Genomic DNA, 26,148 nt, shown 5'->3' with positions numbered 1-26,148 from the left:
AACTTAAACACACACACACGCAAGTTCCTAACAATATTTGGTAGATAAACACAACAGTGTATCAGACAGCCAAACACTCCGGAGGATTTCCACTATTTACATATCTCAAAAGTCAAAGTTTAACAGTGGAGACAATTAATTGTATTCTTTTTTATATGCCAGATACGTTTTTAGTGTAAATCGAGGTGGGCTTTTGAAGAATTAATTTATTTCATTATTTTCCTGTTTGAACTTGGAATACATTGAAAGAGTTTCATTTCACCCAACCTTTTTTAAAATTTGAAATCAACCAAAATTACTACTTGATACCCAACATCACATTCTCTGATTTATTTCCCCCTGAAATATACCTGTTAAATTGGGTGGTAAAAACATTTTCTCCATTTATGAATTTTGTTTGGTAATTTACAGTGAAGTCTGAAAAGTTTTGTTAACTTCGGTTTCTAAACACAAGATGACAAATTTTCAAGGTCAGATTCTGAGCTGTGCTTCTTAGGAGGTTCAGCCTGGGCAGTCGGGAGCAATGGCTTTACATCACCTTTCTGGCTCCCAAAATCTTGGTTGATTATGTTGAACTTTCTCTGGGGCTAGTCTAACTCATCGAAGCTTCACTCAGCTGTCTATGGGCCATCCTGCAGCCAAGAACAGCCAGAGCAGAGTGCTCTGGTCACACTCCATCCAATGCACTCTACACAAGGGACTGCGAAGGAGATAGCGTAAGACTGTTATGCTGGCAAGGAACCTCTTTGCAAAACGGAGGAGGATGGGGAGAGAAGAAATTCCTGGCAGGACAGGGGGAAAGTCTGTTTTCAGGCCCTTTTATGGTACAGGAGCAATGTAAAGAGGTCAGAATACAGTAAAGAATTAGGGCATAAATCTTCAAAACTTGTTAGAGTTGAAGTGTTAACTGACCCATTCTCCCCTCAGTGATCAGTTCCCTAAACATTACAGGGAGTTACACGCATGCAGTGATGAGAGCACACACACAGTGTGTGTAAATGCACTACACGAAGTCTGGCGATTGTGGGAGATCACTGATCAGCTCCCAGCAGGCTCTTAAGAAAAAAAAAGAGACAGGTGAGGTCTATACATGATCTTTTGGCATACACTCATGCTTATCTGTTCGGATAGAATACTATTCACTAAATTGAATAGGAATTGACAGAGGTGGTGAGTACAAATGAGTTTATGTGGATAGCCTATATAGCACAGCAAATGTCATCTGTTTTGTAAGAAGTCCCTCTACCAACACAGACATACTGATAACAGAAACTTGTTCAGATATGATCACAACTAGAAGGTACATAAGTTTCATCAATGTAGACTCATAGACCTTCAGGCCAGAAGGGACCATCATGATCATCTAATCTGACCTCCTGCACATTGCAGGCCACAGAACCTAAGTCCTGTAATAGACCCCAACCTCTGGCTGAGTTACTGAGTCCTCAAATCATGATTTAAAGACTTACAGTTACAGATTTCAGAGTAGAAGCCATGTTAGTCTGTATCCGCAAAAAGAAAAGGAGTACTTGTGGCACCTTAGAGACTAACAAATTTATTTGAGCATAAGCTTTCGTGAGCTACAGCTCACTTTATTGGATGCATCAAAGCTTATCCTCAAATAAATTTGTTTGTTAGTCTCTAAGGTGCCACAAGTACTCCTTTTCTCTTTAAGGTTACAGAGAATCTGCCATTTACACTCGTCTTAAACCTGAAAGTCACCAATGCCCCATGCTGCAGAGGAAGGCAAAAATCCCTTAAGGTCCCTGCCAATCTGACCCAGGGGAAAATTCCCTCCATCTAGTGCCCCATCACCGGCTGGTGGAGATATTTGCTACTAGCAGTTGAAGGCTGCCTACAAGCCATTGTAGGCAGACTCATCATACCATCCCCTCCATAAACTTATCAAGCTCAGTCTTGAAGCCAGTTAGGTGTTTTGCCCCCACTGCTCCCCTTGGGAGGCTGTTCCAGAACTTCACTCCTCTGATGGTTAGAAACCTTCATCTAATTTCAACCCTAACCTTGTTGATGGCCAGTTTATATCTATTTATTCTTGTGTCCACACTGGCACTTAACTTAAGTAACTTCTCTCCCTCGCTATTTATCCCTTTGATGTATTTATAGAGAGCAATCATCTCTCTCCTCAGTTTGGTTAGGCTAAACACGCCAAGCTCTTTGAGTCTCCTTTCATAAGATTTTCCATTTTTCATATTATCCTAGTAGCCCTAGTAGAACATTTGGCAAGCAGAGAAAAGAAACTGTTAAAACTTAGGGACAATTCTAACTGCCCCGTAGGCAGGCCGTATTTCAGCAAGAACAAACTGAAACCATGAAAACCACTTGGGGCTTGTCTTTGTTACAGCACTACAGTGGTGGCGCTGCTGTAGCGTTTAGTGAAGATGCTGACAGGAGAGCTTCTCCCGCCAGCGTAGGGAGTCCACCTCCGAGAGGTGATAGCAGTGTCAATGGGAGAAGCCCATAGTGCTGTCTACACTAGGGATTAGGTCAGTGTAATTATGTTGCTCAGGGGTGCGGACGTAGTTCTACCGACATAAGTTCCTAGTGTAGACCAAGCCTTGCAAAGCTAAAAAAAGGGAACAGAAAAGAACTCCCTGTATATTTCGAGGAAGGCAATGGAACCAGGTAGAAAACAGCTTCATAAGCAAGATTCTAAAGATACTTAGGGCTTGTCTACACTGCAATTAAAAACCTACCACTGGCTGGTGCCAGCTGGCTCAGTTTGTGGGGCTCTTTAATTGCGGTGTAAACTTCTGGGCTCAGGATGCAGCCCGAGCTCTAGGACCCTCCTATCTCGCTGTATCCTAGAGCCTGGGCTTGGACACTGCAATTAAAAAGCACCCAAGTCAGCTGGCACGGGCCAGCCATGGGTGTCTCATTGCAATATAGACATACCGTTAGACATGGTTTTTTGCTTGCCTAAAGCTAGTGTTTCCTAAACTTTTGAAAGCTGAGTTCCCCTTCAGGAAAAGGGAAACCAATTGTGCCTTCTCCTGCAATTGTTGGAAGACTAATTTTAATGTATACATCTTCCATGTCCCCCTCCCCTGGCCAGTCCCTCACTCTCACCACCCCACATTTTGAGGACTTCTGGTTTTCATAATATGATCCTTCCTTTCCTTTCTTACATTCTCTGATGAGCACTCAATTTTGACATTTACAGTATTATTGAGCACATCTGAGTTAGCACCCATTGAAAAAACAAGGCAGTTAATGTCTCACAGGTATAACTGCAGGCTCACGGCAATTCAGGCAAATACCTGTGCCACAGTTAACTTTCAAAATGCGAAGCATGTGTTTCTTCACAGCGACAGGTAGAAACCTCTCTTTCAAAAAATGAAAACAGACTCTGCCAAATAATTAAGAGGTATGTCTGTGCACCCCACATCTAAACTTTTGAGAACCCATTCCCCCAAAGAGGAATGTTCTGCACTTTCAGAAATGCTGCCTTAAAGCATGAGGCACCAGGTAAGGTCTACTTTGTATTAAAATGGGATAAACAATGCAAAGGTAAAAAAACCAAAACACTTGGCTCACTGTTGGTATGCTTGAAATATATCCTTATGCGGGGAAGAGTGGAAGATAGATTATCCACTATCATGTAAACTTGCCTCGTACACTCATTCAAGTCTGGCTAATTCATACAATTCACTAAGCAGTGCAACTCAGCCTCCAATTCACTAAACCTGAAACTGTCTGCTCGCCAAGTGTGAGCAGGTATAAGGCCTGGTCTACACTAGGAAATTAAGTTGGTATAATTACTTTGCTCAAGCGTGTGAAAAATCCACACTCCTGAGCGACGCAGTTAAACTGACCTAACCCCCAGTGTAGACAGCACTAGGGTGACGAGAGAATTCTCCTGTCAACCTAGCAACCGCCTCTTGGGAAAGTGGACTACCTGTGCTGACAGGAGAAGCCCTCCCATCGGCGTAGGCAGCGTCTTCTTTGAACTGCTACAGCAGCACCACTACTGAGTTTTAAGTGTAGACAAGCCCTAAGATAAATACTGGTGGATTCCCCTTTAAAGATGACATACTGTTTACAACATAGCAGTCAGCCTTAAGAAGAAAGCAGTTAGACCTCCCCCAGTTTAGCCATATAGGGAAGGTGACTCACACAGGCAATATACAGCAAAAATGACAAGCTTCACAAAATACACCAATGCCAGAACATCAATGGCTGACACAAGCAAAACAAAATTGTGTGATCACAGACCTGGCTAATTTAACAAATGGGCACAAATGCAGGCAGCTACAAAAACAAATGTTTGAACATTACCAATGAGAACTGAGGCCAAGATTTGCATTAAGAATACCAAAACAGCTGCAAACCTCAGGTCTTATGCTCTGATTATGATGTACTATCATCCTAAATTTGGCTATAACCTCATTAAAGGTAGACTCAGGTCTCTTGGGCCTCAAATTTGTCCCTTTTAAAAGGTGTTATAACATAATAAGGAAAGTATCCTGGATTTTAAATACCCTTGTTTGCCAAAACAATTTAAAGGACAAAAAATACTATCACTACTTGTATGGAACTGTCAAATAAAAAAAACCCCACAAATGTGTTTATCATCTGTAATGCTTCTATAGCAGCATTTAACTATTCCCAGATCTTTGCGGACTTTGAGCATAACGGTGTAAAAGCAAGCATGTTTTGGCATTATAAAATACAACGATATTGCTAAGGTTTAGTTTCATTCGATAGGCCAGGGGAATGTGTGAAAGTAACTGGAGTTAGTCAAATAGAAAAGGATAAAAGTAAACTTTTTTAGAAAAATGCTTCATGTCTTCTTAAACTTTTAAAACTAAAAACACGGCCCTCTGAGCTATGCAAGGTAAGTTTCTGCTTCTGCCTAATGAAGTGCGTGGGGGAAAAAAGTCTCTTTGTTATGAGATTGCCAATCTTTTTTTCCATTACACAGCAATTTGATACACGCCTAGTTTTACAATTCGCATGTTCTGATTGGAACATTTTCAAATTATGACCTGATGAATCTCATCTGGTATTTTAACTATCTCAGCTGAAGTCAGCTGCCTATATAAAGTGTGACATTCACTTGACTGATGCTGCTACAGAAGTGTATGACTAACAGCAGGAGTCAACAAACTCACTATAAGGCCATGTCTATACTACCACTTATGTCGGCAAAACTTATGTCGCTCAGGGGTGTGAAAAAACACACCCTCCTGAGCGACATATGCCAGTGGTAGTGTACACAATCCTATGGTGGTAGGAGAGTTTCTTCTGCCAGCACAGTTACCATCGCTTGTTGGGGGTGATTTAATTATGTCGACAGGAGAGCTCTCTCCTGTCAGCATAGAGCAGCAACACGGACCTGAACATTTATCGATTAGAAAGAGCATTCATCCCCATCACCAAGTTTCAATCAACAATAACCAAGACAAGGTGTTTTGTTACCCTGCTTTTTAATGTCAGGGTCAAACTTTGACAGTAAGCATTGTAGGAGATATTTTACCTTTCAACACCTTGAATTCAAATTAAGCATCCATCTAACTGTGGATTTTGCTTTTCTATTGCTCTGATACAAGAGTGACTGTCACTTCATAATATAATATGGGACACTGTCAACTTGAATTTTTAGAAGTGTCAATATTAAAAGTAAAAGTCCACTTTTTGACAGTATAATTTTTAAACATTATTGGTTTTTAACCTCTCCAGCTGATGTTTATAAGGGTCTTTCCCGCAAAGGAAAAACTAAATGACTATACAGTAGCACACAGTGAAATGGACTACACACAAAGTTGTCAAAAGCACAAAGAAAAACTGAAAAAAATACCATTTTTAGTAATTTTTTTCAATTAAAGGAATCCTTAAGTGTTACTTATTCTGTGGTCCACACAAAATTTGACAGAAATGCATGATTTTCAAATTCTCAGTGTCATTTTTACTGAGAAAAATTTAGAGAGATATTTAATAAGTGCTATATGAAAATGTATTGATTTTGTCAAGGTAAAAGCTACAATGAGCAGTCAAATTAAAGTATAAATTACTTACAGGCTAATTTTTGTTGTAACTGTAGATCTGGAAACATCCAAACATAAATTTCTCAGTTTTGTGCTGTTTAAATCGGAACTTGCTGGTTTTTCGGTGGATTTGCCTAGTTCTCCATTCTGAATCCCTTCAGTAAGCAAGACAGCTTTTCCATCAGAGCTATTTACACGTTTTGCCATCTTGGATTCAGTTTTACTTTCAGAAAGTAAAGAAGTGGTGTTCTCTGTGTCATTGAGAGAGGAAACTTTGGAGGTCTCTGCTTTGCTTTCACTAGAAGGTGCAGATACTGCTCCCTTTTCCACTGAAGTACTTTTTGTTGTTGGGTTACCTTCTGTTGCTGCCATAGGCTGTATAAACTGCTTTTTTGGTAAAGAATCTTTTAGTGGACTCTTCAAACCGGTAGGAGAAAGAGGGACTGCATCAGACGGATTCTTTTTAAATGATCTTCTCCTGAAAGGGGATGAAGTTGGGAGCTGCTGTTTGCTTTTCTCAGATTCAGTTTTAGGCAGCCCTTTGTGGTTAGATCCGACTTTTAAGTCCTGGTTACTCAAGGTAGAAGAGTTCCGTTCAGGAGTCTGTTGAGGAGATTTAATTTTTCTTTCTGAATTGGTTATCTTTTCTGAAACCACATCAGAAGGACCACCACCAAAAGCAGAATCTTCTTTTGCAGTATTCTCAGTCTGATTTCTCTCTCCATTTAGAGTCTCACTCAATGACTGAGATTTCCTCCTCTTTCCAGATCTCCTAGTAACAGATTTTTTATCCATTGTGTCTGTTTCACCCCAAACTTCTCCTGATAGAAAAGTCACAGATTCATTAAAAGGTGTTTCTTCTGTTTTACTAAGATAGATATCTAATGTTAGAACTCTAGCAGGATGTATGTGCTCAGCTGTTTTGGATTTCAAACTGTGTGGCAATTCCTTTGACGCTGCACACTCAGGTTGTGAAGACCTTTGCACATTCACTAGTTGTTTATTATTTAATATGTTATTTTCTAAGTCTTCACTAGATAAATTATTCAAACTTCTGATGAAATCCGGTGTTGTAGAATTAGTAATGTCTACAACAGGCTCTTCTTTTAGTTCCAATGTCTCCACTGTAAGGTCACTTTCAGAGAATGTGTTTTTTATTGTTCCAGTGCTACTGTTCCAATCAGGTGACCACTCGATATCAGAAAAGCCTTCCTTGCTGCTCCATGCTGTAATAATACTGTGACTCAAAGGTGTTATTTTCTCACAATATTCTTGTGTCTCTGCAAGAGCATTCCATCTTCTTGCCTCCTGCACTTGGGGAATTGTACATTCTTCTTTCTTTAGGTCTTCACTATCTGTTGATTTGAGTGAAGCTGTATCCTTATAAGGTGAAACTGATTTCCCACTTTCAATATTTGGACTTTTAGAGGGTTCTAGTGAATTTTTGGCATTTTTTCTCCTCCCTGTACTAAACAAATTTCCAAGCTTTCCCAAAACTGGTTTCTTTCTGTTCTCTTCTTTGGAAGATTCTGGAGACTGTGTTTTAGACTAAACAAAATTAGAAAAAAAAAGTTTGATAATGTGAAAGGTATTTCTTCAAGAAACACATTATTAATGAACATTTATATGTTCCAAGAGGTAGCCAAGGGGAACTAAACTGTTTATTAAACAGTAGGTCATCTTAGAAAAGATATGCTTTACTTTTATTTTATATATTGTTATATAATGCTTTTCTAATTACACACATTTTGCTTTAATATTATTGGTAATATAAGTCTCAAATCTTCAAACACTTGTGCACACACTTTTAGTTTGTTCATCAATCTGAAGAGAGGTCCATAGATTTTTATGTCTGAAGTGATAAATTTCCATAGCAAATTTGCAAAGGTAGGTTAAATTACTACACAGGAAAAATAATATGAGCAATGTTACACTGTGGACCAAAATTTGCCCTCTACTAAAATAGTGCCACACCACTGAGTTCGATTCATATTAGTATAAGTGACTAAGGGCAGAATTTAACCCTATGAGTGAAATTTTACCCTATAACTTCAAATAAACTTATTTCCTGTTTGACAGGTTATCTAGAGAATTTCAGTATATTTACAATATCTGTCAGTAAGTTACAAAGAATTTATAAACACTTTAAAAAGCAGGCATAATGCAATGGAAAATCTTCAGCAATCAAAATATAACAGAAACATTTTTAATAATACTTCCTGTCTAAAGGAATTAGTGCTATACAAATCAATTTTGTTTACTGAAAAATTAGAGCAAAATAAACAAAGACCCTTTCACAATATTAACATAGTCTAAGTCTTTTCATAATAAATTGTGTACAGTTTTATTTTTAAATAGACTAATATTTTCTTTATAGGTAGCATTGGAAGGATTAGATTTTTATCAGTAAATGTTGATAAACATTTATTTCACCATACATACATAAGCTGACAAATATATTTCCATCCATAATCAAAGTTTACAGATAGGCAAAGAAAGAAAAATGCTGCTTGAGAACTTAGAGTTTGATTTAAGGCTATTTACCTTATATATTTTAAAATTTATGTTTTAATTGTTATAAAGTTTGAACTTTTTGAATCTCAGCATCTACTGCCAGTAAATAATTGTCTGACCCCCACCTCCTATAATTACCCATAACTGAAAAATACATATTAAAATAAAAACAATTCTTAACACGATTCTGTGCAACTGTGAACATTTAAATCAATAAAAATTCAAAAAAAATCTTACAAATAAATAATAGCATCTGTCTAAATTATACAAAAATATAATTCTGACAAGGGCCTATTCATAGTTAAGTATACAAACACTCAGTGAAAAATGAGGTTGCTCTGTGGCCATATAAAGTGAGATGACAAGCACTGTGAATCACTGTCCCTACAGGAAACACCTCCTGAAGCATACAGCTCATGTTATGTCTCCCTCCCCTCCCTCCGGTGAAAAGAGCAGCATCAGAGATTACTGGTGCTAACAACATAATATCAGGTTTCAGAGTAGCAGCGGTGTTAGTCTGTATTCGCACAAAGAAAAGGAGGACTTGTGGCACCTTAGAGACGAACCAATTTATTTGAGCATAAGCTTTCGTGAGCTACAGCTCACTTCCTCGGATGCATGAAGCCATAATGTTGAAGCCATGGGAGCGGTACACAACGGAGGGAGGGACGATTAGCAAAGCTGTAGAACGAAGCAGGGCTGGAAGCTCAGCCCACGTGTTCCCAAAAGGCTAAGCAAGCTGCACAATGCTCCCCTTCCTTACCGACACGCAACCACTGGAGAGAAGGGGCAGCAGGAGGTTTTCAATGCACAAAACGCCCGGCGTGCCTAGCTCTGCGCCCCACGCGGACTTTAGCCGTGATTGCGGAGTTTACACTGCACAGGGTCCGTCCTCTGGCATCCGCGCTCGCAGCCAGGTGTGGGCGCAGCGCACACTCATCCCTCAACTATGCCCAGCTCCTTCCTGCCGCTGATAAGGTCAGGGAAAGCCAGGAGACGGGAAAGCCAGCCGCTTCGCCTGCAGAGATTTGCCTGTCAGCCCCTTGCCACAGCAGTTCGCACCCCCACCAGCCCGGCGTCCCAGCCCAGGGGCAGGCAGGCTACTCACAGCGAGACCTAGGTGGCCCCCAGCGCCTCCTTCCTCCGGCAGCCCCGAGCCCGGTGCCCCGCGAGGGAGCGCAACCGGCGCAGCCGCTCCCGTCTCAGCCGCCGGGAAAGCGGCGCTCCGCCAGTTCCCGCGGCAGAGGCGCCAGCCGTGTGAGCGCTCCGGCCGGCCCGCCTGCAGCAGCAGCAGCAGCTCCGCCTCCTCGCGCCGCGCCGCGCCGCGCCCTCCACGCGCTGCGCCGGCCGGGGCCCCCGGAGCTGCGGCAGGGCCCCAGGGCCATGCGGGCGGGGCGCGCCCGTGAAGCGGGGGCATTCCGCGCGCAGAGGAGCGGCTGCAAAGGCGTGGGCGGGTGACAACGGGCGCAGAACCTGAGCGCGCAGGCCGGGATGCAAGGGACGCTCAGCGCCCAGCGGGTGAGACGCGGCAGCGCAGCCCAGGGCACCAGGGAAAAGGGCAAGGGGGGTTGAAGAACAGGACGGTAGAGAGGAGACAGCGGCTCAGAAGGGAGAGGGAGGGGGGAGCAGGACGGGAGCTCATCAAGGAGAAGAGGAATGCAAGGAGCCAACAATCGGCAATGCATAAAGACGGGGAGTTGGCGCTACCAGCGCGTGTCTGAACAACTTGAGCGGCTGCTATAGCAGAGCCTATTCCCAGCTATCCAGGGCAAAAAGCCGCCCCGAGCAAAACCGACAAACTTTGATGCTGAGGGAAGAAAAGCGTAGAATCTAAAGTATCCAGTCGCGCCATCTACCTGTAGGGAGCTGCTCGCGTTATAAAACAGGGCTTAGAGACGGCAAAGTGGTTTTGTACAAAGCAAATGCCCAGGATGGGGGCGGGAGTGGACGCACTAAGCAGCATCGTGTTTGGTTAATTATCATAATTGTTGTTTGCCGATCAGCTCTTTTACTTGACGAGCTGCAGGCACACTAGTTGGAAAGATCGTGTACAGATTCCAACTGGTTAGGGGGCGGAATAAGTAGGAGATCAGTGGTCTGTCCAGTAGTTTTTTTAATGAGTGTATACTATGGAACGATTCTGGACCGGTGAAGAGGTGGCCTGAATAAGCTACTTGGCCTTCAACAATTGTAGCTTCTCAAAAAATATTTACTAGCCTCTGTACTAAAACATGCTTTAGTTCAAATCCTGTTACAAAGCATATTACTTAATTTCAGGCATAGAAACTTGGGCAGTGAAGAAACCACAAGGCTACCTAGCAAGAATTTTAAGCCAAAAGAGGAGAAATGAATGTGCAGAAGTGAATGCAGTTCTACACAAAAAATATATCTATACACATTTTCCTTGTAGAGAATGTGGCATTGAGGGATGGAGAGGGAGTCAGCACTTAATAGAGGATAAATTAGTAAATTTGAAACCAAAGTTTGAGAGGCTTTGGATAATCTGAATAAAGCAGAAAACAAGAGGAAAATGGAGAAGTCTTGATGAGATTAAATAAATAAAAAAATAACCCTCATCAAGACAACTCAAATATAAAGTTTTATTATGTTATGGTCACTATTACCAAGTGGTTCAGCTATATCTACCTCTTGGACCAGATCCTGTGCTCCATTTAGAACTAAATCAAGAATTGCCTCTCCTCTTGTGGGTTCTAGGACTAGGTGCTCCAAGAAGCAGTTATTTAAGGTGTCAAGAAACTTTGTCTCTGCTGTTACCACTCAAGATAGAAATCCTGGATAGTCCACTGTGGATAGTTCTCAGCCGCAGACAAAAAAGCAAACAGAATGTTGGGAATCATTAGGAAAGGGACAGATAATAAGAGAGAAAATAACATATTGCTGCTTTATAAATCCACGGCACGGCCACATCTTGAATACTACTTGCAGATCTGGTCCCCCAGTCTCAAAAAATATCTACTGGAATTGGAAAAGGGACAGAAAAGGGCAACAAAAATGATTAGGGGTATGGAACAGCTTCCATGTGAGGAGAGATTAGTAAAACTGGGACTTTTCAGGTTGGAAGAGATGACTAAGGGGGAATATGATAGAGGTCTATAAAATGACCGGTGTGGAGAAAGAAAATAGGGAAGTGTTATTTACTCCTCATAACACAAGAACGAGGGGTCACCAAATGAAATTAATAGGCAGCCGGTTTAAAACAAACAAAAGGAAGTATTTCTTCACACAACACACAGTCAACCTGTGGAACTCTTTGTCAGAGGATGTTGTGAAGGCCAAGACTATATACCAGGATTAAAAAAAATAACTAGTTCATAAGATAAGTTCATAGATGATAGATCCGTCAATGGCTATTAGCCAGGATGGGCAGGGATGGTGTCCCTAGCCTCAGTTTGCCTGGTGGTGGCATGGGTGACAGGGAATGGATCACTTGATGATTGCCTGTTCTGTTTATTCCCTCTGAAGCACCTGGCATTGGCCACTGTTGGAAGACAGGATACTGGGCTAGATGGACCTTTGGTCTGATCCAGTATGCCATTCTTATATGCTATATTATTCATACATTGAAAAGAGCTAAATTCAACCATAACTATTGAGTCATGATTGCATTTCCGTAACATATTTACATGAATAAAGAGTTCTGAGTTATTGAAAAGCACACTGGGTAGGGTTGCCAACTTTCTATTTGCACAAAACCGAACACCCTTGCACCGTCCCCTGTCCCACCCCTTCTCCGAGGCCCCACCCCCTCTCACTGCATCCCTCCTCCCTCTGTTGCTCGATCTCCTCACCCTCACTCACTCAGGGGGTTGGGGTGCGGAAGGGAGTGAGGGCTCTGGCTGGAGGTGCAGGCTCTGGAGTGGGGCTGGGGATGAGGGGTTTAGGGTGCAGGAGGGTGTTCTGGGCTGGGATTGAGGGGTTTGGAGGGAAGGAGGGGTTCAGGACTGGGGCAGAAGGTTGGGGCACAGGTGGGGGTGACGGGTGCGGGCTCCGGGCGGCGCTTACCTCAGGCAGCTCCCAGAGGCAGCGGCATGTCCCCCCCTCCTGCTCCAATACGGAGGTGCAGTCAGGTGGCTCTGTGCACTGCCTGGTCCACAGATGAAGCCCCATTGGCCACGGTTCCCGGCCAATGGGAGCTGCGGAGCTGGTGTCTGGGGCAGGGGCAGTGCCCAGAGCCCCCTGGCTGCCCCTATACCCAGGAGCTGGAGGGGGGTATGCCACTGCTTCCGAGAGTCTGCCTGAGGTAAGTGCCACCCGGAGTCTGCACCCATTACCCTCTTCCTCTCCCTTGCCCCAGGGAGCCTGCCTTAGCCCCACTGCGCCACCAACTGGACTTTTAATGGCCCAGTCAGCAGCACCGACCGGAGCCACCTGGTCCCTTTTGGACCAGGCATTTCGGTCAAAAACCGGACATCTGGCAATCTTAACTCTGAATTACATTTTCAAATAGTGCGTGTTAAGCCCATAGTTGAGTTTGATTTGCAAGACTACATGTATAAAAACTTAGTAGTAGGCAAATCAATTGCACCTGTGAAAAAAAATTGCTATGTGCAATTATCTTGCATAAGTTCTTAATTATAACATGCAGTATTTGAAAATCTAGCTTTAATTTCTTACTGAAGTTTGAATTTGTTTTATGTCTAGATAAATAGATGCACATACACAAGAAAACTGTTGCTGGATTCTGAAATACAAGCCTTGTGTAAATTGTACTGAAATAAGAGAGCACCACAATTACACACACCGCTTACAAAACGCATAAAGGTTCTTGCTCTGAAGAGCTTATATTTTAACTCACATAAATATAATATGCAGGACAACAGCGTAAATGCAAGAAGACATAAAAGGCCAAGATTTTCAGAAGTGGCTAGTGATTTTGGGTGCACAACTTGAGACACCATGGAGGGGACTAATTTACAGAAACTCTGAGTAACCATCTTCTGAAAATCAGGCCCCATTAAGGTGTCTCACTGCATCCAAAAATCTAAGGACCCAAAATCAATAGTCATTTTTTAAAACCTGGGTCAAAGACAGCATTAGTGACAAGAAAACCACAGGAAATCTTATGTGTTTTTAGGATGGATTTGAGGATGGGTTGAAGATCACACTGCATAAGGAGTTGGAGGCTGTTCCAAGTGTATTTCAAGCATCTTTAAGGTGATGTTCTACTATGAAGACTATATAAATTGCCACCTTCTTAAGCAACAGATCTACACTTTGTGCATATTCAGTGATATATGTTTACATTAATGACAAAAATACTCCTGTTAGCAATGCAGAGCCAATACAGCCAAGACCCCAAGTCTTCAGAGTACTTAAATGTGCTTATCTTGATTTCAGTGGGACTTAAGCACATGCTAAAGTGCTTTGCTGAATCCAGGACTAAGGGATCAAAGGGATGTTCAACTGAGTTAACTTAATATGACTGACAAACCCTCTTATAGCATGTCCACGCTTGGGAAAAAAGGAGTGTTTTTACCAGGTATTAGCTAACGTGGTAGCTAACATGGTAAAATCCAAGTGTGGACAAGACAGTTATCGTTTTAACACATTAGCTGGTTGATGTAAACCCGAGGCTCTACCCTAAAAGTAAACAAATGGAATAAATTGCAAACACTAAATTTGACTTTTGCAGTTCTTTAAAATTCATTTATTTATGGCTTTATCAACAACAGGAAAATTTAGGTTTATGATGTCCATTTAACTTTATCTTAAACAATTCGCATTATTTAGCAGGAAGCATTTTTAGTTCAGGATAGGATGTTTGGGGGTTTTTGGATACCTTTAAATTACAAGTCACAGTGCTAACAGCATGTGGGAAATAGAAAACATCAGAATGGAGTTCAGCAGCCACTGATGGAGTCACAGAAGTGGCATTAGATAAATTATAGTGGAATGAGTTGTAACTGCTGTTCTCTGCTCCATTTGTTATAGTGATTGAGATTCAGCTGTTCAGCAACAGTAGTGCTGGGGTTTGTTAGGACTAAGCAATTACTGAAGCAGTGTGGAGACTCTACCGGAGAGTGGAAAAAATGACGTGGGAGGGATGTAAAAAGATCTAAAAGAGTGCAACATAAATAAAATAAGAAATCAAATAGCCAGTATAATGAGGAAAGAATACTAAAAGGAAGAAACGTGGATAAAGTACAATGCAGAGAGAGGCACTGGAGAATGACAATGTCTGTGGGGTGTGGAGGAAACATGGAAAAGCTGATTTAAAACTAAATAAAAAAACAGAAAAGTGGGAAATATAAAAGACAACAAGAACTAGAAACCTGTACTGAACAATTTTTTTAAACCAACTACTGCATAAGCAACATTTATAAATTAAAATTAGAGTAATTTTTTCCAGGTTTGGTTTATTCTGTGCATTTGGTACCTTAATTTCACAGATTCATTATGGACAGTTTTCCTGGTGGTTTGTGCAGTGGTTTGCCTTTCACAAAGCAACCAGGGAGGAATATTATGCTGGAGAATTAGAAGGATTAATTATAAATCCCCCCCCCCAACAAAAATAGCAGGCGAATTTAGGGACAGGGGTTGTATACGATATTTTTAACAAATTATTTTAAATAGACTAGATTTCAGGTTGACAGTGTCTCTCTAAGATATGTAGAAGAAAAAAGCTCTAACTCCAACAATTCCATTACTAGACTCCCTTGTAGGTCCTCTTCTCCTTCCCTGCCACCCTCCATTTTGAGATTACACCAATCACCGTAAGGTCTAGGCACCACTATTTAGTGCACTAATTATTGAAATAGTAATTTCTTTGAACCCTGGAAACAGGCAATGCAGTTATAGTACTTGGGGAACTTGTAAACAAAATTGTTATTTTTCTGACCTACACTTTTAAAAATACATTCTGACAACATTTTTTTCAGAGACAGTGGACAAACTAGAACTGTTTTTCCAATTTTCATGTTTTTGATGCTCACTGACTTGTAAGTTTTTCAGTTTCTCTGTTTCCAGTACTTCGGGATGTTTTAGGCTAGAAACTGATATCTCCAACACACCAAAATATCTCCATTTCCCCATAAAATATTTTACCAGAAAAAGGTTTTTTTAGCGTATGGAAAGGAGTTATAAAATGTGCATTGTAAAATGATCTATGTTGCAACACCACACAGAAGAATATAGGGCCTATGTACTGCTGAAATTAGATGTAAATCCCGCAGCATACATGTTTGATTGATTTTTGGAGGGAAACAGCAAATCTCAAGAAATCCAAACATGGGTCAAATTTCTACACTCTGTCCTAAGCGCCAGGCATAAAGTTCTACAGCTTGGAACACCCCAAAAAGTAGCAAGGAAGAAGGATCATGCACAGCCAAAGAAACAGGACTTGGGGAATTTTTAAACTTCACTGAGCTGAGAAAGATTAAGTATTTCTACAAAGCAAAAAGTTTAGTACATGTGAAGAAGTATGGACAAAAATTAAATAGATTCCCTCCTGTTCGATATAAGTGTTTAGGAAAGGCTGTTGGACACAAAACAGCAAGCACAGCAGAAAAAACATGTCTGTTCTCATCCCCAAAGTAAAGCATTTCCCCACACTGAAATCCTTATCCCCCATCTTGCCAACAACAGCTTTTGATTTTTTAAGGCAGACTTCCTGAATCAAATGGAGCGTTAAGCTTCAAACTGATTGAATGAATTTGAAAAAAATACATAAATTAACCATATCTTAACCCAAAGAAAGTTTAAAAAAAGAGAGAAAAGAAAGTATTGTTTGCCTTACCATGATGGTGATAATCCTTTTTGTTTTTTTACAAAAGAACAAGCAGACTATGAGTTATGAGATACAGTTGCGTGTGCGTTAACAAAAAAAAACTACTCCTCTATGATCCTCTCAGAACTGTTTCATGATTTCTGTGTGTATATAAAGTCTGCTGCAGTTTCCACGGTAAACATCTGATGAAGTGAGCTGTAGCTCACGAAAGCTCATGCTCAAATAAATTGGTTAGTCTCTAAGGTGCCACAAGTACTCCTTTTCTTTTTGCGAATACAGACTAACACGGCTGTTCCTCTGAAACCTCTCAGAACTTAGTCCCCCTCCCCAGTTTTTCCCCCTTTCTCCTCAGAGTATCCAATTTAAAAAAGAAAGTAATATCTGATCCAGGCTCTTCTGATTGATAAGTCAAGTCATCTGGCAGGCAGAAAATGACATCTACATGAGGAGTTCAATTACAGTTGTGACACTTGGGTTTCTAAGGGTTAATTAAGGAGGTGAGTCCTTTAGTAGATGTAACATCAAAAAGGGAAGAACCTGCTGTAAAAATTAAGGAGGCAGAGTTTGGCAGATGCCTAAATGCATTAATTAGCCTACACGACACAAGAATGCAGACATGCAATGCAAGGGAAAAAACCCACACATCTTTGTTCCCATAAACTTGATTCAAGTTTATTGATCTCCATTTAAGGTACGTATCCCTTTGTTCAGCAAGAGATTGGTCCAAACTGACATCCATATTTATTTAGCTCCTGAATAAATACATCATAGAAACATATTTTTCCATGGTCTAATGGAAATCACCACAAAGTATTTGAATTTAAAAAGAATACAGGAAGCAGCATGTATGTGTTCTATATTACAGTCTGCAGGTCTCTCATTCCTCTGTATTTTGTGAGATTACATTATCTTATCTCAAGTTCTTATAGCTAATTAAATAGCAATATCTAGAATTACAGCAGGAAGTCTAATTTAGTCCCTTTTTAAAAAAAATGGCATTTCCTGATGTAAGCAGAGTCAGGATGAGCTCCACCCTGATATCTGGTGGTGAGGTGTGGCAAGTTGTAGAAAAGAACATCAGGGGCCAATCTCATTTGCATAGGCACACCCACCCCGCCTAGAATGAGGCCATAGCTGCCCAAATGGTCACTTTGGCTGCTGTGGGATCCCCAGTGTCTCTTTTATTGGGGCAGGAAGAATAAATTGTTATTACCCTGATTATGGGAATCAAGGACAGTGGAACTGTACTTGGCCTTTTGTTATGATGGAGGGACTCGCCATCAACTAAGTAGCACTCGCTAGGCAAGGGACATGGGTTCCAAAACTCTGTGAATTGAGAGAGGCTAGGGACAGGTATTAATACTTGGTGGTATAGGCCCCCTGGTAAGGGCCTTACATGCTAATTGCACTTCCTCCTCTCTCCGCTGTAGCATATCAGAGCTAATTTTGATTGCATTAGGAGTCTAGTTAGAGGCTGCTGAGCTGAATTCACTTTGGGCTAATGGTGCACTAGCACTGGGGTTCCCCTACTACAAGCTGAAATCACAAAAGAGCTAAACTGACAAAGAGCTGAAATCACTGAGCGTTGTGTTAAGTAGTGGGGGAGCCTGAAGATATATGGTGGAGCAGTTCGCGAGACAGCAAGCAGAGCGGCTTGTAGAGCAGAGCAGTTTGTGGGACGGCTGGCGGAGCAGAGCGGCTGGTGGAGCAGAGCAGTTTGTCGGATGCCAAGAGCAGCTCATGGGGCGGCTGGCCATCAGCTTTGGACCACGTAAGGTGCCCCTTAAACCCCCCCCCCCATCTCCACCCAGGTTGGGAGGTAAAACTCTACAGATAAACTTTTTAACTCTGGAGCTGCCCTGACCAGGGACAGAGACTTTTGGGTCGTGGGACTTTGGGTGATTTGGGGTTGCTGGACTCAAGAACCAAAGGGAAAGGACATACCCCCAATTTGCTTGGGGTGTTTTTTTTGCTCATGGGTTGTGTTATGAATCCTGTTGGTGGTGTTTCCCCAACATAATGCCACATTGTTTCTCTCTGTTATTAAAAGGCTTTTTGCTACACTCAGACTATGTGCTTGCGAGAGGGGAAGTATTGCCTCTTGGAGGCACCCAGCGGGGGTGGTATATATTTGTCCCAGGTCACTGGGTAGGGGGCTCGAGCCGGTTTGCATTGTGTTATTGGAATGGATCCCCTAGATATTGAACCCGGCCCTTGTTGCTGCCGACTCTGACAGGCAGAAGGGTTAAATTTTGCGAGCAGAGCGGCTTGCGGAGCAGAGCAGCTTGCGGGACAAGCCCCCAAAAATGAATACTGTGAGTCAGTGCCTCATCACCTAGTCCAGCACCTTTACGTGAGTCAGGGCCAGAATGGGACAAAGTGGCCTTAAAAGCTTTGGCTCTGGCCACAAGAGGATTCCCCTGGAATAGGGTCTGTGGAAGACAGTGGTAACAAGCCCCCTGGGATTAGTGGCTAGGTTAAAGCCCTCATAGCTCTCTGTGTCTCTTGGTCTTGTAAGAGCATAAAGCCAATATATAAACCGAAAAGAGAACAGTGGATCGGATTGAGAAGAAATTTCACAAGAGCTTACAACAGACAGCGGCATATGTGACATTTGGTTTGGAGACCAGCTTTGCAACATTTGAGATAGAACTAAATATATTCTTTTTAATGGGTGTTAAACATTCACTAGGGTGAAGAATGAAAATATTCTGTCAAACTATGAGTATTTAAAAATGAAATTAAGATGTTCTTAACCTTAATTAGAACTCCTGTGGAGGATATCAAATATGTACATAATTTACCTAGAACATTTGATTGTATAAAATCTTTTAATTGAAGTGTCTCTCCAGTTTGGCACTCAAAAATTAAAGTATCCACATTAGTGCCCACTTCTGAAAATTTGGGCCTTAACCTCTCTGGGCCTCTAAAAGCCCATTTGTAAAATGGGTTTAATAAATACTTATCCACCTAGGTAAATTCTTTGACAGCTACAGATGAAAAGTGTTAAGTCCAAAGAACTATTGTTATTTTTACAGTGAGTGTTATCCGGACTTTCAAATATAAAATGGGCTCTCCAGTCATTTTTGTTAATTACAATATTATTAAGCATTTCTCCCAATTGTGAGTAGCACTATGCCAAATGTCAGTGTTCTCCTGTAATTCCCAGAGCACAGAAACTAATTGTTCCAAAAATTATTGGATAGAAACGCTTATTAGTTAGGGTAAGTGTCACAATTATATTTCTGAAACCAACTCTCACAGGAACAGAAGATGAGAATCACCTAGTGTATCACTTCCCCGGATACATAGGGTTGTGAGGCACCTCGTTACCACCTGCCCTTAGCAGGAGCAAGTCTTGTCTGTGCCTGCTGGGGGTCAGCTCCCCAACCCCACCACCCCGGACACCACAAGCACTCCCCTCCAGGCCTACCCAGGCTATGCTCTGACACTACAGGTTAGTGATAGACACACTCCAGCCCTCACGCCTTTTGAGTGTCTCCTTGGAGTGATCAGTCCCTGGTCCACTGGACACTCACAGAATTCCTAGCTTCACTACTCCCAAAGACACTGTAAATACCAGCTTATGAGTTTCCCTTCAGCTCACCGCTCCATTTAACACACAGCACTTATGCATGTATATAGTGAAAACAAGTAAAAGTTTATTTAAGAAATAGTAGAGATTTAAGTGATAGCAAGTAGAAATATTACAAACAAACAGTTTCATGTAAAATAAAATCATAACAGAACCTAAACTTACTTAACTAGTTACTATCAAGTCTTACAGTTTTGTTCACTGGCGTTTTTCAGCCATGTAGGCTGTGATCCCTTTCTCATGAAACAAAACACACTCAGCTTGTCTCCTCAGTGAAGGATCCAGGGATTACCTGAGTATCCCCAGTTATACCCCAAAAACCTATCCTTTTTACTCAAACAGGATGTCCTCCTGCTGTTTGTTTTTTTCCTGCAGCTTTCCCCTTGTGTGACATCTGGTTCAGGAATACAAATAGGTCTCCGCTATTTGTGTGGTGCACGCAATACACACTTGACTAGATAGAGAGATAAGCATCTCCTACCCCATGTAAGACTCACTGGCTCTAGAATCTGGGCCTATAGAGCTGCAACCCAGCAGCAGCTGTAACCAGCTTGCACTTCACTACCCACAATCCACTGTAGATTCATAGATTCATAGATATTCAGGTCAGATGGGACCATTATGATCATCTAGTCTGACCTCCTGCACAATGCAGGCCACAGAATCTCACCCACCCACTCCTGCGATAAACCTCTCACCTATCTCTGAGCTACTGAAGTCCTCAAACCATGGTTTAAGACTTCAAGGAGCAGAAAATCCTCCAGCAAGCGACCCATGCCCCATGCTACAGAGGAAGGCGAAAAACCTCCAGGGCCTCTTCCAATCTGCCCTGGAGGAAAATTCCTTCCCGACCCTAAATATGGCAATCAGCTGAACCCTGAGTATATGGGCAAGATTCACCAGCCGGATACCCAGGAAAGAATTCTCTGTAGTAACTCAGATCTCACCCCATCTAACATCCCATTGATGGACCTTTGGTCTGACCCAGTAGGGCCATTCTTATGTTCTTATCTACTGCTGACAATCAGGACCAGACAAAAAACTTCAGAAAGTACAGTGTCTGTAGGCCCATTTATCAGCGTTATCAAACAATCACAACACCAAGGCTACAGGATTTCCATTGGCTCCCTGTCTACTTTTGAGTCCATATTAAGGTCCTGGTCCTGATTATTAAAGTCTTCAGTGTGTTGGGATCAGTCTTCCCTGGAAACCACTCCTTCAATTGAGACCCAGAGGGACTGCTAAACAGAGTGGGAAATACGTAGCATTTTTTGAGAGGTGGAGAGCAGATGTTCTCAGTAAAGGGGCCCTCTCTGTGGAACTCCCTACACAGTGAGAGCTGATTTAGCCCACGCCCAACCATCTTCAGATTTGATTGCAAAACTCACCTTTTTGCGCTGTCACTTCTTCAGTAACAGAAACCAAAGAACATCAGAGAAGAGAAAGAGGGTTCAGGCAGCCAAACTCAAAGAGAGAAATGGAGGGTACCTTAGGAATTCAGTGTTATGCTACTATAAATTTCTATATTCCAGCACCTGGATGCTAAAAAGATGGATGCCTTGCAGCTACCCGCGCAAAGCTTTTTTTATGATCATATCCTTCAGATATGCAAATGCAAACTTTTGCAGACAATTCTATCTGCCTCCCCATATCATCGTTCAGCAAAGATAAACACAGAATACGTAAGTGTTAATTATTCCAAATAAAGTTTCTTTTAAATTGCGGAAGCTTGAAGCATGACAGAAGTAATGCACATTGAGAATGTATTTTCGAATTAGCATCTGCCTCACGAACAGTGAATCATTAGACCAATTGTTATACTAGCCTGTATTATCAGTCTAGATTGATTAGTTGCGTTTTCCAATTATAGTTAATATAGATTAAGGAAAATTCATTTTTGTCATTATTTCTAGATATAACTGTCTGTCACAGTATAGATATTTCTGTTATCCTCTGCACCAACCAGTTTCAGAGATGTAATTCTATAATCACCTCTCTAAAAATATGCCTATTTTTGCCATCCAATGTTCAAGAGTTGGCAACCCTATCATCCTTCCTTGGGTACGTATCCTTCACACTTGCGGTAATCCCAACTAGTATATCTTAGTATAGCCTGGTTTGCTAACATTTCCATTCTTCTTCATACACATAATTTATTGTTCTCTAGCATTTTTTTAGACCACAGGAAGTCTGCTTCAAAGGGTCTTACAGGCAGCAGCCTCATTGCTCCTGATTGCTTTCCTGCCCTATATAAATCCAAGGGGCATTCCAGGAAGTGTCCAGCAATAATGTGGATCTCCTGGAGCTACTGTGACCATTCCTGCTCTTGAACTCATGGCTGTGACCTCCGTTTGATCTGGACTTCACCTCCTGAGCTGGACCCTGAAACCTAACTCTGACCCTTGGTGTTGATCCTGGCCTGGAACCTGGACTATGAACTCCTCTGCTACTCCCAGCTTCAGGTTTGACCCTGTGCTGACCCTTGGTCACGACTGCCCTTGTTAGGATCCTGAAACCTCTGCCTGACCAGAACCTATCATCTTCTGCTGACCTGTCTTCACTTACATACTTTCAGAACAGTTCTCAGTATAGATATGTAACTCCTTAAATATCATCCATCCATACATCTTGCAGTGATATTACATTGCCTCTATATAAATCCATGGTACACCCACATCTTGAATACTGCATGCAGATCTAGTTGCCCCATCTCAAAAAAGTTAGATTGGAATTGGAAAAGGTTCAGAAAAAAAACAAATTATTAGGCGTATGGAACAGCTTCCATGTGAGGAGAGATTAGTAAACTGGGACTTTTCAGGTTGGAAAAGAGATGACTAAAGGAAGATATGATAGAGGTCTATAAAATCATGACTGGTGTGGAGAAAGTAAAGAAAGTGTTATTTACTCCTCATAACACAAGAACAAGGGGTCACCAAATGAAGTTAATGGGCAGCAGGTTTAAAACAAACAAAAGGAAATTTCTTCATACAATGCACAGTCAACCAGTGGAACTCCTTGCCAGAGGCCAAGACTATAACAGAGTTACAAAAGGAACTAGATAAGTTAATCAAGGATGAACTTATCTATCAATGGTCCATCAAGGATTATTAGCCAGGATGGCAGGGATGGTGTCCCTAGCCTCAGTTTACCAGAAGCTGGGAATGGGCGACAGAGGATGGATCACTTGATGATTACCCGTTCTGTTCATTCCCTCTGAAGCACCTGGCATTGGCCACTGTTGGAAGACAGGATACTGGGCTGGATGGACCTTTGGTTTGACCCATTTATATGTTCTGATGTAATGATTAGGATGACCAGTGTGTCAGTGGCTGTTGGTAGAGACCTCACATTTCACCCTTTAATGCACTATTATATAGTCCCAGAGGATCCCTAAAAACCCTTGTGCTCCCCTTATGCCCTCTGCCGGTTGACATAACTGGGGCCATAGGACACCTCTCACCACAAAGAGACTTAGGCATTCTGATGATCAACATTTCAACACCTAACTTTTAGTTGCCTAGAATTTTCTAGGAACAAATCACTGAAACAACACAGAGCCACACACTGCCTGTTAAGTGCCTAGGCTCCTTACATAATGCACAGGGAGAGAGAGGCACCTTAGAATCAGATCCACAAAAGCCAGAGTCCTAAGCAGGGTGCTGCCTAAGCCAGCCAATGGGAAATGCTGAGGAGAAGGATGTCATAAGCCCCGCCCCTCTCATGGAGATAGGCATCTAAGCCTGGGCTGTAGGGAGATGCCTATCTCTGCTACCGATCCGCAGCTGGAAACATCTCTCCTGAAGTCATATGGCTCAGATGCTTAAGCCATTTCAATGAAAATGAATTAAGTACTACTTCACTCCACACCAAATGGCTGGCGGAGGAGGAAGTGGTAGTAGTGCCTACCTTGTAAGTCCCAGGCCAGGGGTTACAGCACTGACCTAGGATGCAAGGAACCCAGGTTCAACTTCCCCTCCCTCCCCTGCTGTCTATTTTGAGAATATTTGAACAGGTGTCTCCCACTCCTCTCAGGGCGGGGGCTCTTAACCACTGAGCAACAGGCTATTCTGATGTGGGGGGTCTCTCTCTCTCATTTAAGTTGTTCTATTTTGGATAAATATTTAGTCATTAGGCCAGAGAGTGCATATGAGACTGACTCTGTAACCCAGTGGTTAGGGCACACATCCAGGAAATGAGACCCAGGGTTCAGTGCCCCTGCTCCAAAGACACACTAATTATTTCTCGAAAGTGGAACAGGGAGCCTCACATCTGAATAGTCCATATAGACCATGCTTGGGGAACTCTCCTGAGAGGTATGGGGGGCCCCTTTTCAAATCTATTCTCCCTAGCAGACAGAGGGGGAAACCGAATCGGGGACTCCTGCATCCCAGGTGCGTGCTCTAACCATGTGGTTAAAAGTGGGTAGTGGCACAACCACCACCATGACAATTTTGAATAGGACCTGATCTGGTAGGTGGACTCTGAGCCTACATCAGGCCCAGCTGATGAGGTAGACGAAACAATGTTTATCTTCCCCCAGTTTGTGGTTCACACTGGAGCTTAGGTGGGAAACAGGTGTGTCACAGATCTTAGCAAGCATCGCTTTTTGGCTCACTAGCACAGCTATGAGGAGAATCCAGTCCTCTCTGCTCTGGATCACAGAGCTTCTTCAAGCTCCTAGAGCCTAAGCAGGCTGCAGCACTGGTTCCTCCCCTGGGGCTCTCTGGCACGTTTCCTGGGCACTGACTCTGTCTGTTACACTTCTTGGCAATGGGGCTCCTCAGCCCACCTGCTCTAGGAGCAGTGCTGACTCCCCAAGATACTCCACTTATTAAATAACACCTCTCTCCCAAACCTCCACCCCAAAGATGTGAAGCTACTGGTTTACAGTCTAACACACTCGGCATCACTCAGTAGAAGCAGTAAACACCAACATAATCTGCACAGTTTAACACCTTTATGCACTTTCATACTTAATCATGTAAAGTACAGGAGATACAGACCCATACAAAAGAATAACACTAAATGCATGTCCCTGACTCAGTTTCCTCACCACTCCAGGGCATTCTTTGAGCTCGGGTCCAAGTCCCTTGGCTTGTCAAGAGTCCTTAGGCTGCCCGGGATCAGGAAAGTGCACAGGGCCCTCCTTTCCCCATGAGGCTGCTACTTGCTGGGTGACCTCTTCCTTCTGGAGCCCCTCACCCAGCTTCTGTGACCTTGCTGTCTCCAGTTCTACCCTACTACTTCCTGTCTACCTCCCATATTCTTGTGTGTTTCTTTATTTAAACTCTGACCAGTCATCTGCTCTCTTTTGTTTGAGTCCTGGTAGGTTTCCACTGGTCCTACCCCTTGCCCTCTCACTCCAGAGGAATCAGCAAAACTGTTTTTTCTAAAGATGTGGCCTTTTAAAATACATATACATACATACACGTTTGATTTTCACATAACTTTTGAGGCCTAAATGCCATCATTAATCTTAATTATTTCCCATTGTCCCTGTGTATTTGATTCTTACTTATGCATTTTAAAGATGCAGTTTACAAGAAAGTGTGATGCAATTATTCTGATAAAAAACTAGGTTTACACAGCAAAATGTATTATGTTAAAGTCAAATCCTTGTCTAAGGACTGACTGTTGTACTTAAACTGATTTTAGGTGCCTCTATTTATCTGTCTAAATGTTGCCTGTCAAGATTTTGAAAATTATCTTAATGAACAAAACATGGGAGGAAAGTTTTTCCTGCATCCAAGAACTTTCTTTTGTTCAAATCTATCCCCATTTTGACCTCTTACTCAAAGAGTAATTTAGGAAATGCTTTGGCAAATGAGGACCAGAAAGAATGTCTTGGGGTATGTCCCACAGTATTCTTGTCAGCAAGTTGAAAGTATGGGCTGGATGAATGCACTATAAGGTGGGTAGAAAGTTGGCTAGATTGTCGGGCTCAACGGGTAGTGATCAATGGATCCATGTCTAGTTGGCAGCCGTGCTGCCAGGAGTGGAGTGCCCCAGGGGTCGGTCCTGGGGCCGGTTTTGTTCAATATCTTCATAAATGATCTGGAGGATGGTGTGGATTGCACTCTCAGCAAATTTGCGGATGATACTAAACTGGGAGGAGTGGTAGATACGCTGGAGGGCAGGGATAGGATACAGAGGGACTTAGACAAATTGGAGGATTGGGCCAAAAGAAAGCTGATGAGGTTCAATAAGGATAAGTGCAGGGTCCTGCACTTAGGACGGAAGAACCCAATGCACAGCTACAGACTAGGGACCGAATGGCTAGGCAGCAG

The 26,148-nt window shown here is 42.3% G+C and overlaps 1 protein-coding gene across 1 annotated transcript in view; it reads right to left on the bottom strand.

Annotated features, from left to right (window-relative positions):
- CRYBG1 (crystallin beta-gamma domain containing 1) overlaps nucleotides 1–26,148 on the bottom strand; it is a 151,570-nt gene that overhangs the window by 53,382 nt on the left and 72,040 nt on the right. Inside the window, exon 3 of the mRNA XM_073336915.1 lies at nucleotides 6,037–7,553. Coding sequence (XP_073193016.1) covers nucleotides 6,037–7,553 — 1,517 coding nt within the window. The remainder of the gene's footprint in view (nucleotides 1–6,036; nucleotides 7,554–26,148) is intronic.

Source organism: Lepidochelys kempii, chromosome 3 (assembly GCF_965140265.1).
Source record: "Lepidochelys kempii isolate rLepKem1 chromosome 3, rLepKem1.hap2, whole genome shotgun sequence".
Classification (NCBI taxonomy): Eukaryota; Metazoa; Chordata; order Testudines; family Cheloniidae; genus Lepidochelys; species Lepidochelys kempii.
The sequence above is the reverse complement of the archived record's forward strand: the minus strand, read 5'-3'. Positions and strand labels throughout refer to the sequence as shown.